The sequence below is a fragment of the Melopsittacus undulatus genome, chromosome 3, assembly GCF_012275295.1.
Source record: "Melopsittacus undulatus isolate bMelUnd1 chromosome 3, bMelUnd1.mat.Z, whole genome shotgun sequence".
In the NCBI taxonomy this organism is placed as follows: Eukaryota; Metazoa; Chordata; class Aves; order Psittaciformes; family Psittaculidae; genus Melopsittacus; species Melopsittacus undulatus.
Window position 1 is genome coordinate 85,888,987 of NC_047529.1, and position 27,463 is coordinate 85,916,449.

A 27,463-nucleotide genomic window follows, 5' to 3' on the forward strand; every position below is an offset into this window, starting at 1 on the left:
AGAGCAAAAACTGTATCATTCGTATTCTTGATGCAAGAATACAAAGCCCTTGGATTTAGTAAAAAACATTTTTCATTGGTATCCTAGGTTATTTCACCGAAAGCCTTTTTTTCTCTTCCACTGAAGCAAAAATGTGTTATCTTTTAAATGCTACTTCCATCGGTATCCAAGTTAATTTCTCAGCCTCACTAAAGAAAGCAATCAATTGCAAATCAAATGGTAGAAAAAACTACAATATATTGTGCCATAAAAAGAAATGGGAGGTAGAGTCTTGAAGCAAGATTTTCAAATACAAAGTTGATAAATGGAAAGAAAATGTACTGGAGGAACGGCTCCACACTTCTGCCTAATTTGGTATATTTAAGAACCAGAAATGTTAGCACACCAAAATCTCATGAGGACTGAGTGGGCGAGGCACAGCTCAGCAATTCTGACAAAGAATATCCCTAGTCCCTGCGTGCTTTAAGTAAACTGCCAAAAATGACTACTAAAACCAACGTTTAAAAAATTAAGTAAATACAATGAGTCAAATTCTGTCATCAGTTCTGAGGGGGCACCTCCCATTGATTCTTCTCATCTCTGGAACAGACAAGCAGAGAACCAAGATACTTTCTTTCATGACTTTTTACTACTTTTCAGTGCCACAAAGCACGAGGAAGCTAAGGCACTTCTCTCTCCAGTTTTATGAATATGCTTGTCCAACAGTTGACACAGTTGTCTTTTGTTGTTTTGCATTACTGCTCTTTCCCACATGAAAGATCCATATTTCCACTTTATTATTTTTTTAATTTGGCTCCTGATGCTGAAGATAAACTTATTCATCATCTGGAATCTCTCTTGACCATTTCATGAAAGATCCACTAACAAAGGATGAGAAACAAGTCCAAATTTTGTACTTGGGCTACTGTTGCTCTGTGATTGTGAGCAATTGCTGCCACCTTAGATGCACTGCTGGCAATGCAGTATCAACCTTCAAAGGCCTTATTTCATTTGCAAGCCCAGACAGCAGGCACAAAGAACAAAAGTGTTATGACAGAGGTCACCATCAGCATATGACATGCCTTCAAAAGAGGACTGTTAATGAGCTGCTTTCTATCCTGGACCCTCTGAAATAAAACTGCAACACCTTCAGGCTCTCAGTAAAGTTAAAAGGAAAAAAAAAGAAGAAAAAAGAAATTCCCCATCTGTTTATGGGCAGCTGCCTCAAGGTGTGAAGTGTTCTGTTTGTAGTTTGCACACAGCTTACCATAAGCAGCTATTTTTTCACCAGACCATGGTGAGGGAGGGGACAGTAACAACAGTCAAGAAGGGAAGCAAGAAAATAAGAAATTGGAAAACTCCTCTGAAACAGTTTTAATTCTTGGAAGAGAGATTTTTTTCTTCTGCAGACTATTTGTGAAGCTCAAAACAAACCCCACCTTTCCAAACATGGAACTGGTGGCATTCGGGGAAAAAAGCAAGACTGCAACCTGAAGAGGTCAAGGCTATAGAATTGACTGGTGAGATATTAATTTTGCTATTCACTAAAATGCTGCCAGGTTGTAGCTATCAGAAGAAAACAGTTTTATGCTTTGCAATGAATTCCCTATAAATGTGTGCGTTAAACACTAGTACCACATTCCACATGTCATCAGGAATATGACTGGGTATAAATACTGAACTATTATCTTGTCTTGTTTCTATCAGATCTGAACTGCATTGTTAAAGTAGCAAAGGAATACTCGATTCTTCTGTTCACAAACAAAAACACGTATTAGTTTCCAAAGCCAGGAACCTATCCTTTTCCTCCCCACACTATATTCCTGCAAGAATTGAAGGAAGCAGTTTCTGTTCATAAGGCTTACATAAACCTCTGGGGACAGCTGTTGTGAACTAAGGCAACTTGCAGCAGTTGAACATCCTCCTCACCCTCTCCTGGACACTTGGATCAATTCAAAATGAACTGGCATTCACTCACTGCATCTAGAAATGTGGGACAGCTCAAGTGGCAGCTCCACCTCACTGCTGTAGCTGGCAAAGCACTTCAATGCCCTTTGCATGCCAGGTATTTTCCAAAGCAGAGAAAACCCCTCCAGCCCAAAAAGCTTGTTTTCTAAACTGCATGTATACCTGTGCAAGTAATCCATTTACTTCTGTGAGCTTTAACAGGCCAGGCACAGGCTGTCCCCTTTCCATTGTACGCTTGGCCATGCTGTTTTTTCAGTTAGCACACAAGATTAATCCTTCTAGCCTGGACACATGCAAGTCAGCTTGCATATTTGTACCAGGTTTCCTATGTCCTGGATTCACTTAAGATGCTGGTTTTGTGTGTTCAGTATAGAATCATAGAACAGTTAGGGTTGGAAAGGATCTTAAGGTCATCTAGTTCCAACCCCCTGCCATGGGCAGGGACACCTCCCACTAAACCATGTCAACCAAGGCTTTGTCCAACCTGGCCTTGAACACTGCCAGGGATGGAGCATTCACAGCTTCCCTGGGCAACCCATTCCAGTGCCTCACCACCCTTACAGTAAAGAACTTTTCCTTATATCCAATCTAAACTTCCCCTGTTTAAGTTTTAACCCATTACCCCTTGTCCTATCACTACAGTCTCTAATGAATAGTCCCTCTCCAGCATCCTTGTGGGCCCCCTTCAGATACTGGAAGGCTCTTCACATGCAGTATCTTCACATACAGTAAATGTTTGAGGTGTTCTGGTGTTGGTTTGTTGTTGGTTTTTTTAAATAGACAGATGGCAACTCCAGCTGTAAAAAGGCATTGCAAAGACAGGAGTGCAAGAATAAACCAATAAAAGGATGAAGGCAACTGCAAGAGTCAGAAACTCCTGCACCTTCCAACATATTTTTATAGCTACATTTCCACCCTACTCCTTTCAAGAACAATAGGCAAGGTTGCCTAAAGAATATTCTTTCTTTGAAAACCAAAGTTCTTTGATTGTCTGCTCTACAGACTGCTGCCTTTTTCACATTTTCCCAAATGGTATATTAAATTATGTCTTTTTCTCATGGCAGTTTTGGACTGTGCTATACTATCCGTACTTCTATAGGAGCCAACATCCTCAGAGGCAGTCCAGTATGATATGTCACCCAGAAAATTCAATAAGAAATGTTTCTTCTTGCTTGGAGTTCTTCAACAAAGGACGAGTAAAAAGGAAAACAACACATGGCAGAAAACAATGGGTTTTGTTATTGACGAAAAGACGAGAAATGCATGTTTGCCAAGCAAATTCCTATATTCAATGACTCATGACAATTATTACTGAGGAAAGATCTGGTTTTAGTAAGACAAGGAAAAATGTAGAGGCTTTCAATAGTTCCTGATTAAAACTCAGATGTTCCCAAAACATTTTAAGTTAGTTCATCTGATTTTTAATACTTGCAGTCATGCATGCAACTTTAAGCTTAGTGGAAAATCATTTTATCTACCAAAGGAACCTGTCAATAGGAATTAATGTCATTGTTTTCATCATTTTTTTTTGCCACTTGATACAGGAATTGATTAATTTTCCTCAGGGTGGAAGGCATGAAGTAGTCCATGACTTCCTCATGATCACCTAGGAGAACTCCATCATTGCATGTCATTACAAAGACGACAGCAGAGCATATGAGAAGTTAACACAAAGTATTGGATGAAAAGCCTGAGCTGTAAAAGGCATTGCCAGAGGGAATGAAGGCAAGTGGAATGAGCCCATCTCTATGGCATGTTATAAGGCACTTTTAGGCAGTTTTTTGATCACAATTTGTACCCATTCCCCAGAAATGCCTCTCCACCTAAGGATAGCAGAAGAGTGGAAGGCTCCAAGCACACGTCATAACGAAGCCATAATTCACCAGCCAAATGCTTAGAAGCACATTTATAACATATGGCACAGGAAACCCCTTGGACAAGGAGAAAAGAGGGAGAGAAAGAACACTGGGATTGACATAGAAATGTAAATCCCCACTATCAATTTCCTTTCTTTTAGCTGCTTTCAAATTTCAATCTCATTTATGTTCAGATTACTGTTTTATTGTCAAAATAAAACTTTTCATCTCTAGTTTTCTACTAACTTCTCTGAAAAGAAACCTCAGGAGGTTTAAGGTCAACATTTATGCCTTCTGGAACCCGGGATACATAGGTAAAGAAGGGTTCCTGAAATTTCCTGCCATCTGTAGCCCCTCAGTTGCATGAAATGACATCAAGCAGTGCATAGTCATTGCTAGAGAGAGTTTTTGGGGCAGAGAGAGACACATAGTGCACTATATCTCTTCAGCCTCACAACATAAAAAAAATATGGGAGTAGAACCAACTGGAGGGAGGTTTCTGTCTTGCATCTGCTTGTATTCCTATGACAACTTCTCAAATATCTTTCATTATCCCTTACCTGACCTTACTGGTAGCCATGGGTATGGATGATAAGAAGTTTTCATGCCACATAGGCTTAACACTGTCTACCTCCATGTGAGAGGATCAATGCTTTTTACCTATTAGAAGCAGAGAAATCAACAGTGGTGAATGCACAGGGGACCACATAGAAGGTAACAGAGAAAGGAGACAAAGCAGAGAAGACAGTCTGAGGTCAAAAAAAAGCCCACCCACGGACAAAGTAATGGGTGGTGGTGAGAAGAGCTACAGGATGTGCAGACCAACAGTCTTTTTCCTTCTGAGAGCCATCAAGTGTTACTTAAGAGGAAGTCCGTTTGCTTTCCTGAAATAGTAAAAATTTTTGCAAAGAGCCAGTCACAACTAAAACACAGAGTGCTGTATTATTCATAAGCATTTTAGCAAGTCTGGACTTGCCCAGTGATCATGATTTGTATGACAAACACAGCAGTGTAACATCTGCATTCTTTTCCTGGTGTGCAATACGCTACACCATTAAGAAGCACATAAATAGCACTACAAGGTCACACGTTGCTTCTCATAGTGAAACATACTTCCTATCTCCCACCCACCAAGGATCATAAATAGTTCAGATTATACATTCTAACATAGGTTATATCAAAGTTATATCTGGGGAAAGAAACTGGTTTGCCTTTCTCATAAACTACTCAATACAAGCTGCATTTGGCTGATGGCCACAGATCCGTACCTTCACTCCCCTGCCTGGACTCCTTGAATCCCTTCAGGAGATCCAGGAGGAACTGAACTTCAAGTCTCACAGAGCAGTTTCCCTTGTGCACACCTTAACCATGGCCTGTCACAGCATACCCACAGATGTGCAGCAGTGGGAAAAGGCTAAAGACCCCAGCTGTAGCCCTTGTTGGTGACATTTGTATAGAGGTTGTAAGCCCTAACCATGCTCAGTGCAAGGAGTAAAAACACAACTGGAATGAGCATAAATTGCTTCAACAGAGACTGGTGCAAGGAAGAAGACAGAATCTCACTCTCTGCCTTAAGTACAGGTATTTCCAACCCTAACTATTCTATGATTCTATATTCATCTACACCTCACTCCATTCTAGAAGATGAACCAGGACCAACTCACCTATTTATAAGATAAGTCTTATTTGCACCCATTAAGATTTACATTCTTTTAATCAGGTTTCGTAACTAGACATACCCATATTTGTCCCAAGCATAACATGAAATTCCATTGATTTTTGCATGCTGGAGCTCGGTTACCCTTCAGGTTTGCGACATAAATTTCTAAGCTGTGTAAAGATTACCATGAAAGTTGGTAATCTTTACAAACTGTTCTGCTCCTCAAAGGGAAAGTGTGTTTCTACCCTGTCTCTCTGAAAGCAAATGAGGAAAATATCATATTCTAACCTCAGGAGAGACTTTTACTAAGCTCCATCTACTGAAACTAGTTTTGTCTTCTGCTGCTGCTGAGCATTAATAGTTCAGGGGCAACACCCACCCCTCTACACCCCCATAGTTGTATTGGCAATTTCATTGTTCAGCTATCTATAGGCTTGGAGGATATTTTTACTACATCCTGTCAACTGTGAGAGGACAAAACTACCAGGAAGAGGATGCATTAGGCTTTTACATTAACTGGTGATAAAACTAATGCTCAAGATAGCCTAAGAGTTGGACATTCATTTGCTGATACAAGTATGCTGTGTATTACTGATTTGTTTTTCCACATTAATGCTTAGTTCACATGACACTATAGATCCCATGATCTTACAAACCTAGAGCTCAAAGGAGGAGAATCATAGCTTGCTAAAAGTACTAGGAAGGTTTAAAAAAACCCAGCTTATGCTGCTTATGACACTGAGCTCACATGCCAGCAGCCCTGAAGCACTTGCTTGGGCAGCCCAGTGAACAACTGCTCCATAACATGCAATCCCAACAGAAAATTTATCATCTACGTATACCTCGTGCTTACAGAAAATAACTCTTCTGTCTTTTAGCTGGAAATCTTACTCAGTACCACAGTCCAATTTACAATCAGATGCGTATTGACTTGCATCCAGCTGGAAATGTGCACTGATTATAAGCGCAGAGCTGGGAGCATGTATCTGTAGGCTGCTATTGCTGTTATATACAGTTTGCAGTACTACAGAGATACAACAGCAAGAAAAAAGTTCCTTTCAGAGGAAAACTTGATCTAAGAGGCCATCACACCAGTCCAAGCCTCAGTCAAGGCCTCAGTGTGAATTTAATAGCCAAGCCTTAAGCTTTAGCTTTCATTGTACCTTAAGTTTTACTTTAATATTTCATGTTAAATGGAACCTTGCCTCAATAAGTAGCTTTGGCTTACATTCTGAAAATGTATGTCATAACTTTAAATTCAAGTCCTAAATTTTATGTTGAAATCCTTGCTTACACATATAATCAAATGAAATTATATTAAAATATCTTTTTCAAGTCAACAGAACTGGTTTTGAAAGAAATAGCACTAATTTTCAGAGCTATGGTGGTTATTTTAGCAAATGAAATACTTATTGAAGAGTTAAATAAAGGAGCTTTTGTTTTTTTACACATCTTCAATGCTTTGAAGTGATAGCCCCACATGAATGCTTTTCACTCTATTCCCAGATACTCTACAGCAATTAACAGCTTCTTTTTTTTGTTGTTTTTTAAACTGGCATGGGCCATATATTCTCCATAGACAGTGACCTTGACAAATGAACATCTAATTCTCTGGGCCCATTTTTTGCAATGAAATTAACACAGTGAACGTTGGCCAAGTTTAGTGGAATGCAAAATACATGAACCAGGTAAAAAGCAAAGTGCAAATGAGATAAATTATTAACATTTTGGTATTACAAAATAACAAAACAATGATATAGAAAAAACGTGTGGGTAATAGCCTAGTATCATCATGTTGGTGATATTTTCTGGATCATGTTTAGCTTCAAGCACATGCGGTGGATGTTATAAAGGGCAGTTTCTTCTTTCAGTAAAGCACTTAAAATCTTAAATGGCAGATTGCCAATGATGCTCTACTGAATGCGTTACAAAACAGCAAAATTAACTTAGAAATCATGTTATTGAAAATGGGAAATAAAGTTTGTTGTGCTTACATCACTCATGTTTTAGGTTTGATCTACAACATCAAGCTTTTGATGGCCTCACTTTGTTATTTGTGAGCGAGAAAAAGAAATGCTGCCTGGTACGCAGATGTAATTTTGACCAGCCACAGCCCTCCTGCTGCTTTTGTTTCCATCTTTCAGGAAGATGTTTTATTGCATTCCCGTGTAATACTGTGGATGCAAGCTGCATGCTCTGTGCTGGACTTTGTTATGCTAGAAAAGTCATGAGCCTGTGGATTATCTATCACTCACAGGATTTCCAGCCAAAAACTGGAAACACCAGAGGATATTAGCTTTCTTCAGCTCAAACTCCGCATCTACTTGCAGGATGAGTTACCAGTTGTGATTCACCACACTGCACTTTGGGAAGGGCGGGGGGGTCAAGATTTGCAGAGTACAAAACCAGCTGGCAGCAACAGCTGCTGAAACAGTCAAAACAAACAGGTTTGGGGTTTTTTCCAGACACCCAGCACTCTCTATACTGACAAGTTTCTCAGCCTTATGATGATTGTTTGTTCACTTCAACCCTCTCCATACTCTTGTTTCTCTGCCTTTTTCTGAACTGTGCCTCCTTTCCTCCTCTCTGACACATTCCTCTCCCCTCCCCTCTCCTCTCATTTTTCCAGTTTTTTTCCTCAAACGAGAGAAATTTCCTCCGGTGAACATATGTCTTACTTCAGAATAAAAGCTAGGATGCAGAATGTTTCTAAACATTAAACTGGACATAGCATGATTATTTTCTGTTACATCCCTTCCCTCCCCCCCATTGTGTTACTAAACAAGAAATATGAGTAATTGCAGACTTAAACATAGAACAGAAAGCAAGACAGAATAAATTTGCTTGGGAATAAAACAGCCCCATGTAATCATCACAGTTCCAAAAAGAGGTCCTCAGCAACTGAGAGTTTAGGCTGTACAGATTTGCTGGAAGGATGCTAAGGAAGAGAAAGACAGACACATGCACTTATAAAGAAGCCACTTGAGCACAGAAAGAAGCAGCAGCAGATTTTGAATCTAGCCCTAATTTACACAGATCCCTGGGTGTCCTTCCACAAATGACCGGAGGCTCTAACCATCAGGGTTTGGCAGATCTAGCAGTGATAATCAAAGATGTTTTTGCTTCCCAGTTTTTGCTCTATCTCCCTTGGAGATTTCTGCCCCTATGCTGGAGGCAGCAGAAGGAATAATGCATCTGCCCATCACTGCCCTCATTTGTAGCCTGGCATATTAGTGCCAGCCCTGCTCCATCCACGATTTAAACCTGCACACCAAGGAGTTGTTTACAGGCTGCCAAAGCACAGCCACCCATTCCCTCCTGCTGCCACTGCTGCAAAGCAGATAACCTATTGCAGGAACACTTCATCTTCCCAATTTACAGAGGCACTTAGCACAATGCACGCCTGCCAAGACTTGTGCAAGTGGGAGTTGGGAATGTAGCCGGGTCCTGGTGCATCCAGGTAAGTACACAGTGATGTACCATAACCACATCCTACCTGCCTTGGTCAGGGAGGGTAAGAGCTGGGTAAGGGCTGAAGTAAGAAGGAGATCTAAGGCCCCTCTTTCTCCTCTAACCCAGTCTGTTAGGCTGCTCTGAGTCAGCAACTTTTGTTAATACACAAGAGAGTAAAACTAAAAGCAGTAAGAGACCAAGGCAGGCAGATGTCCAAAACAGCACATCACTAAATTTCTCATGGTTTGCCATTCCATTAAAAAAATGTTTATGTTCTTCTTATTACAAAGACTAAACTCCCCTGCCCGCTGCTCTGCCCAGGAGAAGGTTGCTGCAGCACCCAGGACTGTTCTGCTGATAGGTTGTGATCAAGGAGACAGATACTTATAAAGTAAACAAGGTTTCAACTCTGGTCATGCTAACCTAGTTCATTACTGTTATGCCCCAGGTACATCCTTCTCACCCCCAATCTTTTTTGTTCAAGCCTTTTTCTCTCTCCCTCCATATTTTCTCTAGGCCCTACACCATCTTTCCAACCACTCCTTTTTATGCACACTGTTGCATTCTATTCCTTCTCTGCCTGTGATCTATATTTAGTTGTTTTCCTGTTTATATACCCCTCCAGAAAGGGGTATTGTTGAATGCAACTAGTCAGGAAGAGAAACAATGTGGTTAGAACACAAATCCTTTCAGAAGGGTAATTGGGATGAGAAACCATACAGGATTGGGTAGGATAGAAAACTTTTTTCTAAGATTAATCAGATGCAGAGATCTGAATATAAATCCATAAAATCCCTTAAAAAGCAGCCTGATCAAAGCCAGAGAACACCTAAGTAGGGGAAGAAGCAAAAGCAAGGAAACACATGAAACCTTTTAGATTTGTTTGACACTGCTTTGACAACCCCACCACCTCCATTACTAAGATAAACTGACTTGGATTTTTAACAATTTCAATATCTGTGTCTCTTTACTCAAATTACCAAGAGCCTCTGAGTGTGAATCCAGAGTGCATGCATGATGAAAGCTCTGGGAAAACTGTACTTAAAGTTTTCTGTGGGGTTCAGCATTGGTTGGTCCAGATATGCTTGCAGTGTCTTTAGCATAGGAGTAGTCAGTATAAAGCTGGTTCTCAAGAAGTTTGTTGCAGTACAACTTGAAGCAGGACAGATGAGAGTGCATGCACCTGTCATGCTGGGACAGTAAAGAACAGTAACCCAGTGTCCACACCATGATGGGGAGTGTCTGTCTGGTCCAGGGGACACTTGCTCAGCAAGTTAACAGAGTATTTCCTATCTTCATGCTTCTCAAAGTAATAAATAGCTTGTGAACAGGGGGTGGGGAGGAGGAGGTAGGAATTGGTTGTGAAATGCAACACACGCATTAATAATGAGGAATTTTGACAGGCTAAGTGAAATGGAGCCCTTCAGTGCAGAACACAGAAATCTATTATTTGGATCAAAAGAAAAACTGATAGTCTTTAACATTAAGGTAGTAAATGCATTGGCAGCTAAGGGGGAGCACTGGGAGAAAGTGCTCATTTTCCTATGAAAGCAAAAGCTGGAGGACTTTGTAAAACATCACAGATATTTGAAAAACTCCAAAGAGTAACTAGTGATTTCATGTTTCATTTCACTGGTGAAAACCTGTGTATATCACCAGTAGATGAACAGCACAGATTAGAAAATTACCTGTACGGCAGTAAGAACATCTCTTGGTTCGTAAGGCTTAAATGTAAATGTGTATCTGATCTGCTGTAGATGACCAGCAGACATTCCCTGGCCAAAGTGGGTTCACAACTTTTGCTACAACACCAGAAGGGGGGACAAAGGGAAAGACTACAGGGTGGAAATAAAGGCAACAGAAAGATCACAAGAGGTTCAAGGGAAGGACACTTGCAGCATCACATACTCTGTTGTGCTTGTTTGTTTCAGTTGGTGGCTAGAATGGGTGTTTATAAGACATTTATAAACAAGGGGAGGGAAGTGGCTTAGCCTACAGGATAGCCGCTACAGCAGTGCAACAGATGAACCTGAAGCAGAGAAGAAAAAAATCATTAGCATCCCTTTTCAGGGGCAGGAAGAGCCTGCTAAGGACCAAAAGGGAAAAGCCTACATCTGTGGGGACAGGACATGATCTAGAAAACAGAAGGAACAAGGTCAGAAATTAAGTCATCCCCCAAAAATAATTTTAGGAGGACTGAAGATCCTGAAAGGGAGAGGCAATATTTAAAATAAGTTACACAATACTGATTTTGGGGATAGATTTCCACGAATTAAAAAAAAAAAAAGTTAACTTTGTAGTAATTTTCAGCCCACAAAGAATATCAGTAGTAAAAACCTGAAAACCTGAGCTGCTAATCTGGTGTCTAGCAGAACTAAACAAACCTTCACCCTGAGTCAATGAGAAGGTTGCGCATGGTATTATGAGATCTAACTCTAATCCTCTTAGTAGCATTTTCCATGGAAAAACTGTCATACTATATGTATTTACACTGTTACATGCATTATACATATGAATGTTATATACATACACATAATACGGCTGCAATTACAGTATATTCCTTATATGTTGTATAATCTGAACCCCATCCAGAAACTGAAAAAAAAAGGAGCAAAATACTACTAGGCATTTTTTGCTTATGTTCCCTTTATTGTGAACAGACTGTCTGACAAAATGATGCGCATAATCTGGTTAGTGTAAGCATTTATTATATGCACCAACATAAGTCCTCTTCTCTGCTTCATGCATTAATGTCTCATTTGTAATTCATAAGCAAAGTGTAAGGAGCCTGTACAAAACAGGTCAGTTTTAATTCTAGGTAGTGGAGCACAGGTATACAGCCAGGACCTGGCAGAGAAATTTAGCAGCTCCACAGCTTCACCATACAGAAATCTTGTTTTGCTATTCATGTATCCTGCAATCATCAGAAAATGTAACAATTTTGTATATTCACCCACTTGACAATTCAGCATGCAAATATGAAACATCGAACTACCCAAGTAATTTAACAGCATATAAATATGAACGTACCCAGAAGAATTTTGTGCTAATTATTATAATGCATTATTTCAAGGACAGCACAAATAAAAACCAATATTCTTCCCAGACTTGCTTGCTCCAAAGATTCCTGCGTGAGAACTCCTCATAGCACACTCTAAACCTTCTCTTACTAGACAGTCTAAATATCCACTTTTACCCAGAGAAATTAATTATTCATGTCAGCAAAGCCAATATCAGCTAGCAAGGCAGAATATTTCAAGCAAATACTGGTGCTCTATTATAATCCTGTAACAAGCATTCTGAAGCCTTGTGAGTTACTGTACTATGATAATTTTTCTGATGAATTTTTACTTTGGCAGCCTACACTTGCTATTAACATTTAGTGGATTGTTAAAATAATTCTACTCATAAATCAGTCATTTGATGTTAAGTTCTGTGAGGCTTTTTATCCATAAATTAGAGCTCAATGTCTCTTTTTCCCCCTCAGTACACCATATGATAAGTAGCTTCAAACAAATATATTTCAACACAAATATGATCACTGGATTCCAAAAAAGAAAAACAGTCAGCTTCATGCTATGTTGCCTCCCCCTCATATCAAAAGCATCTCAGTAACCTTGACAAAATACTATTTACTAAATTATATACAAAAAGATATAAAAATACATAATTATATTTTATATATTTTATTACATTTATTATTTTATTTTGTATCAAATATTTTAATAACTTAAAATAATTTATGTTTTTTATCTTTTATTATAATTTATTATAATGTAGCTAAACTATACATAAATATATAATTATATAAAAATATATATAATTTATATATTAAATACTATTTATTACTTCTTCCTCCCTTATTAGGTTAGAAGTAGGAACTGCTAAAACAAAAGAGTTAGCTTATTTCATAGAATGGGAAAAAATATTACTAAAAGACTATTATAATAAATAATCCCATTATTGAGGAATATCCTATTTAAAGCCCAAATATTTATACAGGTAAATAGACTGATCCACTTGTCTCTGCAGCAAATCCAAATATACTCAACTCACAAAAAAAATCCTAGCTTGCTTCCTGGCACTGAAGTATAGAAAGTGTTCTGTAAACAGCTCAGTGATGAAACCCAGTTTCTTATCAAGCTGTCCCACTCTCTCCTACCATCTACCTCTGCTTGGTGTCTTGAGTGGCTAAGCAGTATGCTGCCATTCTTGTTCCTTCTGTTCCTTCATTTTGTGGTAGTAGTGGTGTCTCTTTCTCTAGAGCCCTATTTTCATGAATCCTGCATGAACATTATGTCTTTAAGAATACTATTCTTCTATCTCTGCTGAATTTGAGAATACTTTCAAAGCAAATGAGGCAGGGCAATACATAAAGCCTCATTTCTTTAGGAAATTAGGATAAAAATTAATTCATTTTTTCAGCAATTTCCTGTTTTCATAAACAATCCCTCTCAGATGACTCTGCTACAAACACACAGCACACTGAGTGATCATTGTTTCAGAAAAGCAAATGAGAAACAATTTAAGACCCTGATGCTTTGGTTTGCATACAAGGGAACAGGCCTCTGTTGGGGTAGCAGGATACCTCATCTATCTACTGCTAGTTGGGAATCTCAGCAGCTCAAAATTTGCTTAGTCAGGTTTTTTATTTAATGAAAACAGACACATAGATAGATATATAAATAAAAATTTTCCATGACTACAACAGTCTTGGTTGCAGCCACATATATCAAAGTGCGTGCCACCTACAACTTGAGTATTTCACTCCTATGCATTTTTCAATTTAGAAGGAAAGAACAACACACACTCAAAGATCCAGTTAGGCAACAGAATTATACTGAGAAAAAGGGAGATTACAGATTTAAGAATCTCAACGTAATTTTAGAGGCCAAACATACAGATTATTGTGATTTCAGAGCCAAATGCTTTGCCATCTTTAACCTCTGGCTCAAGTAAGTTTAGCCTGTTGAGTTCACTGACTTGGCCAGGGAGTAGCACTCCTTTACATGTATAATTATGAGGACACAAGTTTTGTAATAGCCCAGAAGTTAAAGATGCACTTAAATATGAAACAACATTCCTTTAGTGTAGTCCTTGTTGACATCTTGAGGCCACCACCCAGGAGACAGACAGAAGTCAAGAAAGTTTAGCTAGAGCAGGTTAGTGCATTCTGTTACATCTCATTTTTTGGCAGGGAAGAAGGAATATTGCTTTATTAACACCAACAATGCCAGCCTGGTAATGCGTTAAGTGTCACAACAAAAGCAATACAAGTTTTCTTCTGATTCATATCTGATTAAAATTCCAGGGGGAAAAAAAGAGGAATTTGACTTGCTTTTCCTTTTGCTTTGAATTGTGTAGGTTTGCACTGGTATACGCTTTATAACATTGTGAATTTAAAGAGAACTAGCCCTTAAGCACCACAGTAAGGATTCTGAATGAAAGATCTTTTTCTCATAAATGCCTAAATTAACACAGACTAGCTTAAAAATTGTCATGAAGATTTCATGAATAACCATGTAAGTTTCAGCAAGCTGAAATGGATGATGACTGAGCAGAAACCATGCAAAGCCATCAGGCTTTGGGTGACTTCACCTATCTGAAATGATGATGGACCAAAGTTAGCAGCTGATTTCCACTTTGAGTTTTTTTGTTTGAAGAAAACCCAGGGGGGCGAAAACAGATAGGCAAAACAGGAACAAAAGCTGTCATGCAAAGCAAAATGGTTAACATGGATATCTTTATTTCACTATTTTCTGAGATATTGTAGATACCATAGTAACAATGCTTTAAAAACAGAGTACAGTGCTGTGAAAATGGTACTATATAGAGCTAAAATCCCAGACAGACATTTGCACTCCGTTGGAAGCAGAGTTGAGTCATAGGTATGAAACCCTCAGCAGTACATTTGGGAGCCTGTGATGCAAGGGGACTTTCTAGGAGTTTTTGCTGCTGCTCTCCTGAAAGATAAATGATCTCAAGACATTTAAACTATGGAAACCCAGAATGAAGAGCCATTTGAAGAGAAGTAGATAAGAACTGTGGTATGTGAGAAGGGGGACGTTTCTGAGATATGTAGTAAGTACTGTATCTGGGATTTGCTTCTGGTGCTGACCATTGTCCAGCCTGGGAGCTGAGTGTCTCTGAATCAGCACTTCCTCAAGCAAAGCTTTGTTTTTACTGATGACTCCTGAGTTACCCCAGCAATCAGGGTGGAAAGTATCAAAACAGAGGCAGCACAAGAAAAGCAAAAACATGTGATTCCCATTGTCTGAGTCTAAAGCATGAAAAAAAGCTGAACCAGATGAACGATAGGGTGAAGGAAAAAGCAGAACTGTTACCTTACAAGGGAAACATCTGAGAAGGCAAAATGAGAGTTTCAGTAGACACCAGGAGCCAAGAGCCTTGTCTCAAGGGCACAGTTTCCATGAGTGCACAGCTCAGCATTTCCGCTGTCCAGCTGTACACACCAGTGTACAACATTTTCAAGTCTTCAAATTTTATTTACAAGGGGAAGAGAAGCCTGAAGACAAGAGTAAAGAATCATATCCCAGCAGGGCACAACAACTTCATTTCTTTTCCTCAATAACTAGAAAATGGGGATGTGATGTTCCTCCCTGAAGAGATGATACAAAATCCCAGAAAGCAACAGCTCTCTGATCAGCAAGAAGGTAAACAAGTGTCTGTAGAACATAGCGGTACTCCACGGAGAGAGCTCTATTCTTACTTCTGTCTCAGTCCCATGAATGTTACACTAGCAAAAGGATTTAAAAAGCAAGGGGGAAAGGGCAAACTTTCTCTTGGCAGTGGTGCATACAGTATGCTTTGTAAGTCACCACTTCCCTGAGGAATAATAACTGTCATGGTTGTGCACATGAAAAACAATGGGGAGAAACAGATAAACACAAAAGAAGAGGCAGAGAAAAAAAAAACCAAAACCCTAAACTGATCAATAAATAAACAAGTGGTCAGGAGGGGAAGCAAATGACTGATTTATTTTTAATAAATACAGCTCTTCAAAAAGCTCTCATTCTGAAATGACCCAGATTTCCTGCATTAGAAAAGATGGCATTTTTAATCCACTCACTTGACATGCATTAGGAGAAAAATGAAAATATTAAATAAAAAACTTTCCTTACATTTCCAGAGAAAATCTTCCATACAGAGAAAGATGTCCAACTCCTATAACATCACAAATATCTGTCTGCTACAGCATTTCTTTCAATACAAACATTACTCAAATTAATTTTATGGCTTCTTTTACAAGCCTGATACAGAAAGAGAAAAAACCCATATGTCAAGCAGGGGAAGAACAGGTAGTTGGCACCATTCACATAATTACCTTTTCCAAAGCAAACAATATGATTGTAGGCAGCTTACACCCTTTCATAGGGAATACCCATTTTCAAACATAAATTGGTATGTCAACTTTATTCTGATGTTTGGAAACAATTTTCTCAAAATGACAATTGGGATAAAATTAGTAACTTTTGGCAAATAATCACTATAGGTATTGTATGCTTTGGAAGAAGACAGTTCTCAGAACCATTAGTGGTATTCCTTCTAATGTCCCATATGGGTTTTCCTGTCTGGGAAAAATGAGAAATTTGTCTGCTAGATCACAAAATCCCTGTTGTTGAGATGGCTTTTATAAATTCATTTCATTCCATCAGGCAAAAGGCATCATTAAGTATTTTTTTCAGCACATGGCCTTCCAGAGTAAAGTAAGTACAGGTTAGTTTTCTCTGCTGTGGAAGAAGGGATGCTGTAGCATCAATGGCATTAACAGGCATAGAAAGGGAAAAGAGAACATCTGTATGCTGCCATATTTGCACTTGTGGAACAGAGGGAAGTAGGTGAGTAAATATTATCTACTCTTACTCTGCAGATGTAATAAGTTCTGCTGCTCACCATCCTTTACTGGCATTGCCACTTGATATATTTTGATGTAACATGATTTTTTTTTCATAAAAATGTGGGAAAAACTTTGCAGGTGCAATGGAAGTGTGTTTTTAGTAAGGATTCTTCAAGTCTTCAAATCACAGGGAAAAAAAATATCTGTTACAGACCATGGGAAACTGGTTTCTCCCCAGCTTTAGCAACTGGTGATGCTTTTCTCTTGTCAAATTGCAGCTAACATGGTATGTGCAACTGCCATTTTTTTCAGACCTGAGCTAATCCCCAAAAGTGCTCATTCTTATGACATAAAGGCTTCAGTTAGAGATCCCACTAAGGATAATGTACACTAAAAGGTTTTAAAGGAGAAAGCAAAGTCTCTCCTCACTCTCCCTCAGCTCAGTTTGAACCAACTGCTGCTTTACTAGCTTTATTTTCTGCTTCACAATTGCTAGAACTTCCCCATAGACAAAGGAGGCCTCAATAAAGAAAATTAAGGAGGTTTATTACTTCAGGCTCTCAGGCATCATAAACCCAGACAGCTTTGCAACACTGGAGAGACTGACAGTGATTAGCTCATGCCTGCTTTAGTGGGGGCTTTCCTGTCTTTACACCACGCAGTGCTGCTTCTGTGTGGATTCACATAACTTCCACCCACTTCTTGAGTGAGCCTAAGCACATGTCATCCTTTGGAAGGAGGAGTTGAAGAGTTGACAGGAGGAAGAAGTAAGAGCTACGACTAACTACCACACTTTATTTTCCTCCTTTTCTGCCTGTTTCATTGGTTGCCATATGCAAAGGAGAAGGTGAACTACCAAAGGTGCAAGAATCTGGAAGACAAGAATAGCTACATCGTCTTCTCCAGAGAGCCATATATTCTTTCAAATTAAGGTGCTGCAATGTGTTTCAAATCAGTTGTAAAATGCTAAGACTTTATAATTCCTTTGTATTGCCATCACATGAAAGTCATTTGCATTTTGAAAATGTCTTGGTTTAGCCATCTTGATAGTTTAATGAAACATTAAGGAGTTCATTTCAGAAGAAAAATTAGTGATTTTACTTCCCAGGAAAAATCTTCATGTCTTTTCAACATAATGAAATGTTATTAAAAAACTTTTGAAGTATGTAGTATTTAGCATCTGCATACATTTAGTAATCAAAAATTCTAATTCAGTCGTATGAAATGGACTTGAGCTGTGTCATAGAAATAATCGAATATAAAGCCTTCCTCTCAGATGATACTTTTGCAATAATTGCAATGCATAATCAAACAGGAATAAAGTAGATACTGTGCAGACTGGCAGCAGATCCAGAAGGGTTGAAGATACTTAGACAGATTACTTTTAAAATTCATGCAATTACAACATTTAATTGCTGTCCCAGGCATTTTCTTGTCACAGACAGAGATTCTCTCATACAGGAAAGACTGTCATGGAGATGTGCTGATGCAGAAATTAAAGGCAAAGATACCAGCCAGAGTCACAGGACCTGTCCCCTAGTTGCTCAATGAGGAAGTGGAAAAGACAAAGTTGAACTGCTTAAGAATTGTATTTGTTACTCACTAGCAAAACAACAGAAATTTCAACTAAAAGAAAAAACTCTCTCCCTCTGTGGGTTGACCTTGACTGGAAGCCAGATTCCCACCAGAGCTGCTTTATCACTCCCCTCCTCAGCAGCACAGGGAAGACAAAATAAGATGGAAAAAAAACTCATGGACCAAGATAAAGGCAGCTTAATAAACACACAAAAACACCAAATATCCTCCCAAGCCTTTACCATTTTTTTTTACAGGAAAATTGCTTGTATAAACATATATTATGAATGTTTTCTTTCATACCATTTATCAGTGCTGGCAATGACACCACTTCCTATATAGCACAGTCCTCCATCCAAACGTGGGACCAAAGGCCTGACTTCTGGGATGGTCAGGCTTCAAAAATGCCAAGAACAAGCCTGTTTCCCCAGAGTGTTACCACCCCAAAAAGGGCTTAATCCGAAAGCTGTTCTACAATACACTGATCTTTCAAACCCATGTTTTAATTTTTTCAAACATTTCTGAGCATTTTTCAACAGTTCTCACCATCACACCTAGCTCATACATTCTTTATGGCATACAGTAGCCCGTGCCATACTGCTAGCTGAAGGAATTACTAGATTCTTTTCTAGGGACATGGTAAAGAGTCTGGAATACATATTTGTGTTAATCTGTATATGGAGATGTCTAAGGCTTAGTCTTGCAAATAATGACAGAAAAGGCAAATTCAGCACAGAGTTAAGTTTGCAGTTTTTAAGGTCAACCTCTAATATTCCTCTAGAACTGAAATGTCTTTTCTTTTTAATTACGCTTAAATATTATTTCATTACTTGTAGTAGAAATGGCAGCCTCTATGAAATTCTGCTGTTTTAAACTAGATTTCCATACAAACTCTTTAAAAAAGTATGATTGTACCAGTTTTCTCCTTGTCTAGTTCTACAGAACTTAAGAGAAAAAGAAAAGCACAACATAAAATTCCAGACTGTACAGAGAGCTGAACATACACACAAGTGCATAAAACATTTCACATGTTTACACAAAAGAGGAAAAAATAATCTCTTTTCCTGCTTACCATTACACTCAGCTCACTTCTGCTTTTTACTCTTAATGTTTAGCAGAAACTGACATGACTTAGCATTCAGATATCCCTGAGGAAGCTCCATGTTCTAGGATTGAGCTGACATTGTCCTGTTGGGCATCACAAGTTGGTACCACAAATACTTGTCTAGAGGGTGGTACTTCCAAGAACAAGCAAGACTGGATAGCATTTGCTGTTTAATAACAGGTAAAGGTGAATTTCATAGATAAATACACATGCAGTTCCACTCCTTGTAAAGCTTTCAGTTTATTCAAAATGACCCTTGAAGGGAATCTTTTACTACCTTCTGACAGTCATGCACAGGTCCAAATCTGGCCCTGCAGGAATGATGCCCCTTAATTTCACCTACAGTTTATATGAGCTTATTTAGTTAGTGTTCATATCTGCCATTTAGCTGATTATTACCATTACTTATCATCTGAAAGCAACACACTAGCAGCCTGTATCTCCCCTTCTTGCTCGTACACTACTAACACAATGCCTAATAATATCACTGCAATCTGAGAAAAAGGTTTTCCTCACTTGAAACATCATGGGTTTGTCTTCTGCATTCTCAATATACTACTAGTATCCTTGAACTCTTGGTTTTCAGCCAGAAGAAAGCTCTGGTTTCTCCTGCACCCCACAGTAAAAGCATAATAATAATAATAATAATAATAATAATAATAATAATAATAAAGAGCTAATAATAATAAACAATGCAGAGCTAAGCTAATAATGGTGGCACATTTCACAGCTAAAGGATCTTGCTCACTTCAAAGTCTTCCAAAGCCACGCCGTAGCCACCCCATCACTAAGCACGCACCTACTGAGGGAACCTGCATCCCAAACTGTTTGCCTGGAAGGCACTTGCCTGTGTGCAAATGGCAGCGGTGCTGTGGGGACTGTGAATAGATGTGTTGCTTGCTTCCTTAGTCAGGAAGCTATTTTAGAGTCAGATTCAGGGATCAACTCATTCTTTTCTATTTCCTGAGACTTTGTTCTCCAGGAAGCCAAACTGCCCTGTAAGAGCTGATGGCATCACACACACACACACATACAGACTGTGTCCTGAGCACAGAACTGTCACTCCACTGCAGTACTCTAGGTCTTTTTTAATAGCATATACTTTTACAGAGTCACTGCAGAACTGGGACTGTAAGTCCTGTTAAAAGAACAAAAGGAACCAACTAGCAAATATTTAGATGAAAAGTATTTCTACTTGTGTAACTGGCAAATAAAAATAAAGAGGGTTTTGTTCTGATTTCTGTCTTACTTCAGAAATATTTCCAGTTACTTGTGAGGACATAAATGCAAAAAGCACACACAAAAGGAGTCCTCACCTGAAACTAGCAGGAAAATGTGTGAATCAAATGCTACTGATAATAGAAATAGGTACAGGAGAGCTCAGCCCTCTGAGAGCAGCTTTTTTGTGCCACAAGGTCAGTCAAGCCATAACATTATAAGCTAATCCAGAATAAAATTACAAATTTTCCTCTTGCATAAAACCATGTTACTCCAAATTACTGCTAGGCAGGGGCTCAGCTGCCCACAGGTCCCAACCAATCTACCAGGTTCAGCTCTTGTCTTCCAGAATATCCACAGGCAGATGCTCCAGGCTCAGGGAACCAGGGCATTACCGCAGACACAGTGGAGAGCTATTTGCCTCTCATTTCATTTATTTCATCACTTGTTCATGACCTAGACAAAACATGCGTTCACTATAACACTGCATCATCACCAGTCACATGCATGTACGTGGCCCATCAGCTGATCCTATCACAACAAAATTAAGACCTCTTCTGTTATATGAGGCTATCAGACCTCTGCTCTATGCCCAAACATGCATTTACCCTGACTATGTGACTAGAGTCTGTGTTTAATTGTATGACGTATATCAGAATTCATCTGACATCAGGGCCCATAGATAGGGTCTGTCAGTGCTGGACTGGATGCCAAATACCACCAGATAAAAGCACTATGCGGGCACTTAGATGGTGAAAATGAAGCATAAAATGACAATTTGAACTGGTCTTTGACAGGGTAGGTTCCTTTGAAATAAAAGTGATTTTTACGAGGGACCACAGGCATCCAAATGAAAGGAAGAGCTTCTCCCTAACAATGTTGTTGTGACTGGCACAGGGTGTTGCTCCTGAAAGTCCCTAACTTTCAGAAAAATGCTTTTCCCACTCTACAGCAAAGACTGAGGAAAGGGGATCTGAAAAGCTTTCAAATGCATAAAAATCCTGCTGCAAAGAAAAATAAACAATTTCTTTTCATAGTTACAATGGGCAGGATAAGAGGACACAGGCTTAAATTGCCATAAGACAAACTTGTGTTAAATGTTAGAAAAACTCTCTGATGCGAAGCATACTGCTGCAAAATATACCTCCTGGGGAGGTTATGGGCATTTACCATTAGAGGCTTATTAAGAAGAGATTAGCAAAATACCTTTGGTGGAACAGGTTTGATATAGCTGATGATACCTAGGGAAGAGGAGGTGGTGTCCAGATTTAAGTTTTTAGATCCTTCCCAGCCCTATTCTTCTACGATTTTTCTATGGACAAGTTATTCCTACATCTGCCTACATAGTTTTCCCTTTCTGTAGCTCAGTAGTTAATTTCAGGCTTATAGGAAGGAGCACATAGCAGGCCTGAGGTGCAAGAGACAGTCTATTTGGGACAAAGAAGCATGTGGGCAGCTGTGGATCAATTTATTATGAATGTGTCCACAGCAAGTAAGCTCTCTTACCAACAAACACAATGACAATAGGTAGAATTTTACCAGAGGACTTCACTATTCATCATAATTCTCATTTTACAACCAGGGAATGAGGGGCACAGAGGTCTAAGCTATTTGTAATGACACAGCAAGTTATCAAAATGAGACTGAAAACTGGATTTCCTGGCTCCTCAAGTGACCTATCTGATGACTACATGCTCTGCCTGCTCTCCCTCCTCCCCGCCTCTCCCCCTCCCCCCCCCCCCCCCCCATCAAGCCATGCAGGACTGTGAGAATCACAGCACTTCCTCATAAAAGTCTTGCCTGCAGCTGGAGGAAGTCAAGACTACAATAGTGTCAGTAACTTCTACTGTAACAAGAACACACATCACAGATAATCATTGCCAAAGGCGGGGGGAAACAAACCCTAAAACTGCCTCAGGACTTACACCTTGCAGAGATGATCTTAGGCTGTTAGCCTGTGTTTCTGTTCTTTCACTTGCCTCTTTCTGTCTAACCTTTGACAGAGAGAATATATTCCTCTACCAAATTACTACTTATAAAAACAAAAAAGAGATGACAGAATAAAGGATATACTACTGCTAAAGAACCGAACTTTTTCTTTATACAAGGACAGAATTTTTCACAAACATTTGAAAGTGAAGCATTGCCTCAGCCCATTGTGCTAAAGGAGCAGTCTAGCTCAGGATTTGCTGTCCACTTTCTTAAGGCTGCTGTAATTTAAGCCTGTAGGAAATCAGCATCAGAGCCTAAGATTATAAATCAGAATCTCTTGTACTAAAGTATTGCAAAGCCAATGCCAGTCCTTCTGCACTGTTCCTTACTGGACTGCATAGGCTTGCTTCCATTTCCTACATGCCACTGCTGGAATCCAAGGATGATCCATACTTGGATCACCCACAGGAGGTCCTGCCTCTCACAACTGACTATCCTGAGACACACCAGGGTCCAAACTAATTTTGAATTCATTTGCAAGAACTCTGCTAGGCTCTAAGCCCCATACACAAGACCAAACAGAATTGAAATTTACCATTATGAGTAAAACAAAACAAGAATTAAGAGAATTAATAATAACAAATTAAAAATGCATCAGGAATGCAGAATCATAGAATAGTTAGGATTGGAAAGGACCTCAAGATCATCTAGTTCCAACCCCCCTGCCACGGGCAGTGGGAAAGATCTCCCAAAAGAATCAAGGCCAATGTTTTAATTGGTCCTTTCCTAAAAACAAAACAAGACAAAAAAAAACAAAAAAAAACAAACAAACAAATAAGAAAAGGCAACCGGGAAAAAGAAAAACCCAAACCAAACCCAGAAAGGCTTCTGCACCACTGGAATAAATATAATCGAATTCTTTGCATACTTAGGTCTTTCCTAGGTTATTCAGAAGGCATATTCAACTTTTGATGTATAAATCAAAGGATATTGCTCACTACCATAAGATACATTCCACTGGGGCTCAAAGTCTTTAGCAGATCCACACTGTGCCTACTTTCCCCTGATGGTTTCACATTCATGTTCATCAACACTCACCAAGAACCATAAACAAACCCCTTCTCTCAGATGCACACATACAGTTCCCATTGACTTTGCTGGAATTTCAGATAATTTCAATAAGAACTCCGTATGTATGCAGAAGAGCAAAACTTGGCTTTGCACATTTAATAAGATTACATCAGTAGATACCTTATAAATGAAGGACAATGCAGGCCATACTGAAAAATAATATAAACTGAAAATTCAGAAGTGTAGCCAGACAAGTTCAAATTTCAGCCAAGTTTTCCCAGAATAAAAAAAGGGCACACATTTTAGGCAAGATGAAACAAAACCCCTGTAATATCTGATTTACCAGAGTATACTCTGCCTCCTTGAGCAGGACAAAGTGTGATACGCAGCTACCTACACATAAGACAATGTTCTTACTGTCTCAGAGATAGCAATGATATTGGCATATGAAACAATTAAGTAAAGGTCAAGTCAGAAAAGCTGCGATTTGCTAAGTCATTTTCTGCATCTATATCTGTAAGATATAAAGCTCACTGCAAGCGAATTTAAAGCTTAGTAGAGTGGAAGAAGTATTAATCATTTTAATAACTAATATGATATTATTTTGAATGTACTCTAATAGTGGTATTTTAATGATATTAAATGCTTGAATCCAGGAGTATTTATCTAAAACCTTTCAACCCTCTTGCCTGCCTGGCTAGAACACCACCACAAGAAAAATCCCACACAACTAGGAAAACCAGCCCCCTTCCAAATTTCAAGTAAAACATCTAGCAACACGAAACTTCTGCAGGTACGTTAACTGATGCACACTAAGCAAAGCAATGCCACAGGTTTTCCTCAAATTTGTTCCCTTTATTTTGCTTTTACTCATTCCATGATGTGTGTCATGATTCCTGTGCCTTTTTACTGCCTCTTTAAATAATCTACCTATTAAGATGAAGAATATTCTGACTTCTAAAACACCAGCTACCAACCAGCTTCCTTCTGTTTGGCTGACAAGTGCTCATTCGGCTGCAATTACAAATTTATATACAGAAGTACTCAGGGATGGAAATCACAGAACGGGCTTGATCTTCATGTTTGGTTTTTCCCCTTTAAGCAGGAACACCTCTGATGATTTTCACACTTAAACAGCAGAACAGACTTTATGAATCATTTTTTCTTCCTGATTGGAACAACCCCTATTCCCTGTTGCATTATAATACTGAGTCACTTTGCATAAAGTTGGTCATTATAGCCAAGTCAAGGGAGAGTGGATGAAATGCTCTGAACTTAAATGTGCAATAGGATACATATTAGGCTATTTCTTGAAGCAAACTATTTAATATCAGGGGGAAGAAACTCATTACAAGATAACTCATGTAAAGGAAAACTACTTCATATATATTGAAAAAGCCCAGTAAATCTAGTATGATATTGACGATCAAAGGGATTATAAAGACTTCTTTTTTCTTCTCTTTAATGAAGTGAGGGTCTGGCCTGTTACAAATGCTGAGTTGTACTGGTCATTCACACTGGAACACCTAGTAAGTTAAATAGTGTGGTGGAATTTGTTTCTCCCAAACTATGGTACCATCAAGTAATAGTTACAAGGTCTGGCAGAGCTCTGATGTCTCAAAATCACATCCCCTTCTAACATTATGCCCTGACGGTGGCAGCTTGCAAAGACACTCCTCTGTCTCAGAACTCCTTCATGAAATTCCAGGTCTACTCTCTGTTGGCTCTGGGGGAACACAAGGTAAGCAAATTCTAAGTGTGTTGCAATTAACATCTATTTCAACTTAGCCTTTGCAATTCTGGGTTCACAATGGGGGAAGAGTCTTTTAGGACTCTCCCCTCAGCACTAGAGGGACAGGACTGATGCAAGGAGGGAGCTTTAACAACTCTCATTAATTAGTTTGCTTTAAATTAATAGCATGACTATTGGATGAGTGAAACAGAATTAGGTGCCCTGCATGATAATTTTCAAGAAAATCGATTTTAAGGAGTTAAGAAAAACAAACAAACAAAAAAACCCAAACAAAAACCCCAAAACAAAACAAATTAAAAAAAAAAACCAACAAAAAAAAAAAAACCACAGACCCAACAAAATGCACTGGCCAAAAACTCTACTTTTCTGCATTGTCCTGTTTAAGCAATGACACATGAAGAACTTTATGTTCAATTACCTGGTACTTTAAATAGGACACTAAGGGAATAAGATTTTTAAATGTATTCACACAGCATGAGACTAATCCTCCACTTGGGAATAGCGGTGCAAATCAGAGTAACTCCTCAGAGGTCAATTGAAGTACACCAGCACAAAACAGATGTGAGGCAGAGGGGAATCAAGCCCCATCTATCTCTATTTTAATGCAGAGGTTGCAGATCATCTGCAATGATAAAGTGAACAACATAAATATAACTGACATCTATTCAATTGATCGCACATCCTGCCGACTATTCACAGCTCCAAATATAGGGTTGAAGAACAATGGTTCAAGGAAGGGAGGCAGAAATCCTGGTTCTAACCCATTCACACATTCCTATCTGCTAATTCCTCTGACTTGAACTGCCTTCATCTCCCCACACTGCTAAATCACTACAGGTTTAATTTGACAGTCCCCTACCCCTGAAGAACTTCTTACTACAAAATAAAAAGAAAGTAAATACTTGGATGCATGGTAGATAAATGCAGAAATCCGTGCAAGCGTGAGAGCCTACAGACAAACAAGCAAGAAAATTCTTACCATACCATATATATACGAAAGGCATTAACAAATTGATTAATTATTTGGAAACCTGGCACTGAGAAAGAATGGTATGTGTGCAGAGAAGGAAGACAAAAATATGAGGCTATTGCAAAGTATAGTGTCATTTGTTCTAATTTAAGAGGATCTGTAATTATTTCCTACAACTTCATGATGTCCTGAACCAGCTTACTCCTTCCCTGGCAGGCTGATAAAAGGATCCCTAGCAACACACTAAATATATTATGCAATGTATTGAATGTTACCAAGAAAAAGCACTGAATTACACTGAAACAAAGATGCGAACATCACTGCCTCCAGGAAAAGATCACCTTTAGCTCTTTATCACATCAGTAAATGCAGGCATTGTCCTATGTCTCTGTTATCAGCACCTAACGGTACTTGCCACATTTAACAAAGTTAAGGCAAATTTTACCTCAAATCTACTTAGGCTTGAGCTCTTTGACCGAGACTTCTTGCGGAGATAGACCGAGAAGAACCGACGTACTGTGAACTTCTTCATGTTCATGTCCATCGCCCTGTCCCAGCTGTGGCGTGCAGCACTAAGGAGCTGCGATGCAGCCGGAGAAAGCTAGCGCATCCCGAATGCCCCCTATTTATATCCACAGGCAGGAGATCTTCCAAAGTATCTGTTTCTGTTCATCAAGCCGGGCACAGCTAGACCCGCAAGAGGTACACTGCCGGAGCCATGGGAGCCCACAACCGGCTGCTCGCTCTTCAGAGCATAAAGGCGTTACACTCCCTTCTCGCTTTCCACTGTTTACATTTCAGTGCGGCGAGCCGAAGTCGCTCCTCACTCCCTCTCCCCCTCGCCTTAGGTCCTACTACATCCAATCAGGCTCTGCTTCGGCTGCATGCATAATCAGCTCCCGCATTTGACAGTTCCTGCGTCCCAGGCGTAGCAGGTCTGAGATAAATATTAGATGTATCTATTGCTTTGCACTCCCTCTCTTCTCAGTCAGGCTCTTTCAATTTCCTGGTTTCCGAATCACATGGGGATTAGGCACATGCTGCACTTCTGTTTTTAGCTCGGAA

At 39.2% G+C, this 27,463-nt stretch overlaps 1 protein-coding gene across 1 annotated transcript in view; it reads right to left on the minus strand.

Moving 5' to 3' along the window:
- RPS6KA2 (ribosomal protein S6 kinase A2) overlaps positions 1–26,942 on the minus strand; it is a 156,898-nt gene extending 129,956 nt beyond the window's left edge. Inside the window, exon 1 of the mRNA XM_005150126.4 lies at positions 26,844–26,942. Coding sequence (XP_005150183.1) covers positions 26,844–26,942 — 99 coding nt within the window. The remainder of the gene's footprint in view (positions 1–26,843) is intronic.
- Positions 26,943–27,463: the final 521 nt, after the last annotated feature.